Below are 4,379 nucleotides of genomic sequence, written 5' to 3'. Positions count from 1 at the left end.
CGGGGCGGGGGGGACCGGGGCGCGCTGCGGGGGCACCGCTAACGGCGTTGTCTCCCGTAGGCCCGCGGCTGCGCCTGGCGGTGGCGGCGGCCCTGCTGCTCCTGGCCGGCGCCCAGGCCCTGACGCCCAGCCACCGCCTCACCGGCCGCGACCTGGCACGGCTGCGGGCGGCGCTGGAGCGGCCCTTCGCCGACCTGCAGGCCGCCTTCCACTCCATCGTGGGCCTCAGCAATCTGGGCGTACGGGTGGCCGACGAGAAGGTGCGTGCTTGGTGCGGCCGCGGGGGCAGCCGCAGTTCAGGACCCCCTCCCCCCACCCCCCCAATCCTCCTCCTCGCTTTGTTGTCTTGAGGTGGTTTTCCTGCGTTTCCAAAGCTGTGCGGTTCAGCACAGCAGCGCTCCTCTGGGCTAAGAGTTAGCTGGAGCAGCGCAGCAATGAAAGATGAGAAACGATAAAGGTTCCTCTAGCGTTTTCCTGGTCGATTGTAGTGTAGAGAAAGCATAAAATATGTGTGTGTAGTTCTCTTAATATCTGAGCAAGTCACCGATAATTACGATCAGTTTTTCATTTGAATTTATCATTTGAGTAAAGCTATTGCATCTTTGCCCAGGAAGACAGTGCCACAGGCTCCCCTGTGCTTAGTGCTTCTAAATGGTAATTTCAGGATTCATCCAGCCTTTGCCTGTTGTTGTATCAATTTATTTTACTATTGTATGAAAATTATTTCTGCCTGTGGCGTTACTTGCCTTGCTGTCCTGTTAAATGGAGTTCTTGTTACTTCTTTTTGGTTGCCACAGCAAATGCAGCCACATCACTTCGTTCTGTTATTTTGGGCTGTAAAATACTTTCTCTAATTTGTCAGAAACAGAGGCTTGTAGTGTCAATATGATGTTTCCTGCCCTTACTAATCCCTTTGCATCTGTGTTTCCATTTTAAATGTTGTAGGTTGTTCTCATGCTGACCAACTTACTTGCAAGTACATGCTTATCTATATCTTAGGCTATAAACAGAAATTTGTTCTTTTCTCAAAAATTTAATTAGTTTAGCTGTTCTCAAACTATTTGGGGCAAGTCTCTTATGGACTCTTGTGCATTTATGCTGCAAGTTCTTAACCATGAGGTGTCTGAAGATGTTGTGGTTTGCCACACTGCCCACCTTGTCTGGTGGGTTATTGGTCTTCTGCAGACTAGTTTGGGAGCTGCTGCTTTCATTGATGTCAGTGTTGCTGGGTTTTTAATCGCTCCTGGTTGTGGCAACAGTAACACAGCATTTGCCCCTGCAGGTAAGGAGTAATTTTTGCTGTTGTTGTCTCTTGAGTTTTGTGTCAAGACTGTTTTTCTGGCAGTATATTTCACCACAGGGTAGGACTGTTAAAAAAATAGGTGTAGTAAAGATAATAGCTAGGCATAACACATAAGTAGATGCTTTTCAGGATTTTTAGGTTACCCATACCATTAAAATCCTGGCATAGCCTATTTTCCACATAGCCAAAGATTTATCTGTGAACAGTTAAATTCTTGCCTATTTCATAGTTAAAATGGAATCTTAATGGCCCTTCTATCCTAGTTGTCAGTCAACAATACCCTTGCTACAGGTCAGTGAGCAGTCTCGTAGCTTGTCTTCATATTTGTAGCTGCTTACCTGATTTTTCCTTTTGTACACTTTGAAATTCTGTATTCTGTATCCACTGATGATTGCATGTATGACATACAGCTGGGAAGCAAGCTCACCCACAGAAGAACCTGCTGTTCCTCTGGCTGTTTTCTATACTGGAAGTGTTTTCCCTACTAAATGTGCACGTAGCACTATTGTTTTGGTAGGTCTTATAATTGTACTTGTTTTAAATTTGTATTCTGTCTGCAGTAGAGTCTACCAGAAAATCATTTATCTCTTTAAACAGGAACATCTTTGATTCTGTGCAGCACTTAGCAGAGTGGGATCTTGGGGTTTCTAGGTTCTGCTGCTTCACAAATATTAGTAGGGATTTCTTTTGTCCCTTTTCAGTGTACATAAAATAGTCTTAGAGCATCATTTAAATCTCCTTTCAGCAGTTTCAGTCAAGACTGTTGCCATCATTTTGCTTCTCTTTCTTCACAGGCTGCTTGCAATTTCATCAAATCTAATGTAGACTCCAGCAGCGTTGATTCCCTTTTCTATGCTGCACAGTCCATCCAGGTCCTGTCTGGATGTGAGGTGAGTAYGGACCCCTGAACTCTGAAGGCAAGTCTTATCAAATAAACATTTACCCTTGATTTTTGAACATAACTTCTACTTTTTCCTTCAGTTAGTGGATTGTATTCTGTTGTGTCTTAGGTAAATAACTTATGATATGTGTTTAGAGTACTGTATGCAAGGCAAAGTATTTTGGAAATTAACAATCTCTTTTGTACCACACATCATCCATAAATGGCAAGTTTAAACATGGTCATAAGAAGTTTTTTGTATCAGATGTGTGTAAAAAGTGTGTTTAAAACCATGCTGTATCTTGAGACATGCAATAGTTTCTGCTTCTTTGYGTGTGCTACCTCTGCGCTGAGTGAGGCAGGGATCTGGCAGAGAAGTTTTTGTGTACCCACATATAACATCACATGATTGAAACAAGACAAGTATGTAACTAAAATGTTTTCCTGTCTATATTTCACATGTGGTATTCAGCACCTTCTTAACTTATACCCCAGCTCTGTATCTTCTTTTTACCTACATAATTCAGCTATTTTGTATCTTTATGCATGGTGATAGTAGCTCCTTCGTACTTCATACAACTATACCTTCTCAGAACAGTTACCCATTTTCCTTCAAACATTTAGTTAATCGCTGATCTGGTTGTCAGGCCGTCCTTGGCTGTGAAGACTGCTCTTCACTCTCTTCCTTCCCCAGATACTCTTCAAGCACTTGAGCAAAATGTACATGTAAATTCAGAGCTGTACAATGTCTGGGGCAAAGCCAGCTCATAGGTTAGGGTGGTGATGGAAGCGCTTGGGATGCTTTGGYGTTCTCTTGATTAAACATCAGTGGCTAAGAAAAAAGGAGCCAGCATATTTTTAATAAATTCACAAAAGTTGCTTCAGTTAAAAACTGTTTGGATGGATTATAAACTGATTGGAGGTAAACCCTGTGTTAAAACACTRCAACAATACAAATACAGTCCACACTTGCTAAATAAAGGTGAGTTATCCAAGTCCTATTTTTCATCAGTACTGCTTGCTGCTGCACCATCCTGTGACATCAGATGAAAAGCAGGTACTRTTTGTGGTAGGGTACTAGGATAAAATTGAATCATGGATTATCCTGTAGAACTGAGAGTTGACTTGAAGCTTTAAAGATTTAATTAATTAAACCTTTAAGGTAATGAAATATAAAGGACCTTTTCCCAGCGGATAATAGTAGTTTACCAGTCAAGTGTATTGCCCCAGGAAGAAATCAGTGGTGACTAAAAAGATGGGTTTTTAAGTGTGACTCAGTGTTCCCTATGTTCTTCCTCAGGTTACCGTTTCAAATGAGACAAGGGAGTTGCTTCTTGGAGCTGTCAGTGAGGATTCTTCAGTCACCCAGATCTTCCATGCTGTTGGGGCCCTGAGTGGCTTTGGCCTTCCTTTGGCATCTCAGGAAGCACTTAGTGCTCTTACTGCTCGTCTTAGCAAAGAAGAAAGCGTGCTGGCGTAAGTCTTTCAGACAGAAATGCTTCACTGTCACACAGTTTTCCTCTAGGCAGTTGGATTTTGGAGTGAAGGGTATTTTAACACTTTGCCATTTTTGTGATGTAGGCCTAGTGGATTAGGTGCTATGTTTTCATTTGGGATATACATCCAGTTCATTGTTGTCCCTCTGGGAAAATATGAAAATGTGCTTTGCAAACAAGCTGGTAGTGTATTCAGTTTAGTTCAAAAGTAATGGTCAGTAAAGAGAACACATCCCAAAGAAACTTCTACCTTTTAAAAGATTCACAACAAATTTCTGGCTTAAAACCTAGCTGCAGTTCTTCATCACTTCTTAGAGTTGCAGTAGAATTGATAAGCTCTTCCTCAGCCCAGTTCRTAGGTTGGATTGCTTCTTCTGTGAGGTGGAAAAAATGTGCCAGTTAGCATAAAGAATCTTGGCATTTATTACCAAATACTGTTTAAGTAAATTTGACTGAAAGGAGATAACAGAATTTTTGTTAAAAGATAGGGAATCACAGAATCGCTGAGGTTGGAAGGGACCTCTGGAGATCATCTAGTCCAACCACCCTGCTCAAGCAGGGTCACCTAGAGCACATTGCACAGGATTGCGTCCAGGCGGGTTTTGAATATCTCCAGAGAAGGAGACTCCACAACCTCTCTGGGCAACCTATTCCAGTGCTCTGTCACCCTCACAGTGAAAAAGTATTTCCTCGTGTTCAG

The 4,379-nt window shown here is 42.6% G+C and overlaps 1 protein-coding gene across 1 annotated transcript in view; it reads left to right on the top strand.

Annotated features, from left to right (window-relative positions):
• Positions 1–53: 53 nt before the first annotated feature.
• RPN2 (ribophorin II) overlaps positions 54–4,379 on the top strand; it is a gene marked incomplete at its 5' end in the record, with an annotated part of 21,708 nt that continues 17,382 nt past the window's right edge. Inside the window, 4 exons of the mRNA XM_026076800.1 lie at positions 54–260; positions 2,098–2,193; positions 3,484–3,659; positions 3,765–3,843. Of these exons, the coding sequence (XP_025932585.1) occupies positions 54–260; positions 2,098–2,193; positions 3,484–3,659; positions 3,765–3,843 (558 nt within the window). The remainder of the gene's footprint in view (positions 261–2,097; positions 2,194–3,483; positions 3,660–3,764; positions 3,844–4,379) is intronic.

This window comes from Apteryx rowi, unplaced genomic scaffold, assembly GCF_003343035.1.
Source record: "Apteryx rowi isolate R43461 unplaced genomic scaffold, aptRow1 scaffold_44, whole genome shotgun sequence".
NCBI lineage: Eukaryota > Metazoa > Chordata > Aves > Apterygiformes > Apterygidae > Apteryx > Apteryx rowi.
The sequence above is the reverse complement of the archived record's forward strand: the minus strand, read 5'-3'. Positions and strand labels throughout refer to the sequence as shown.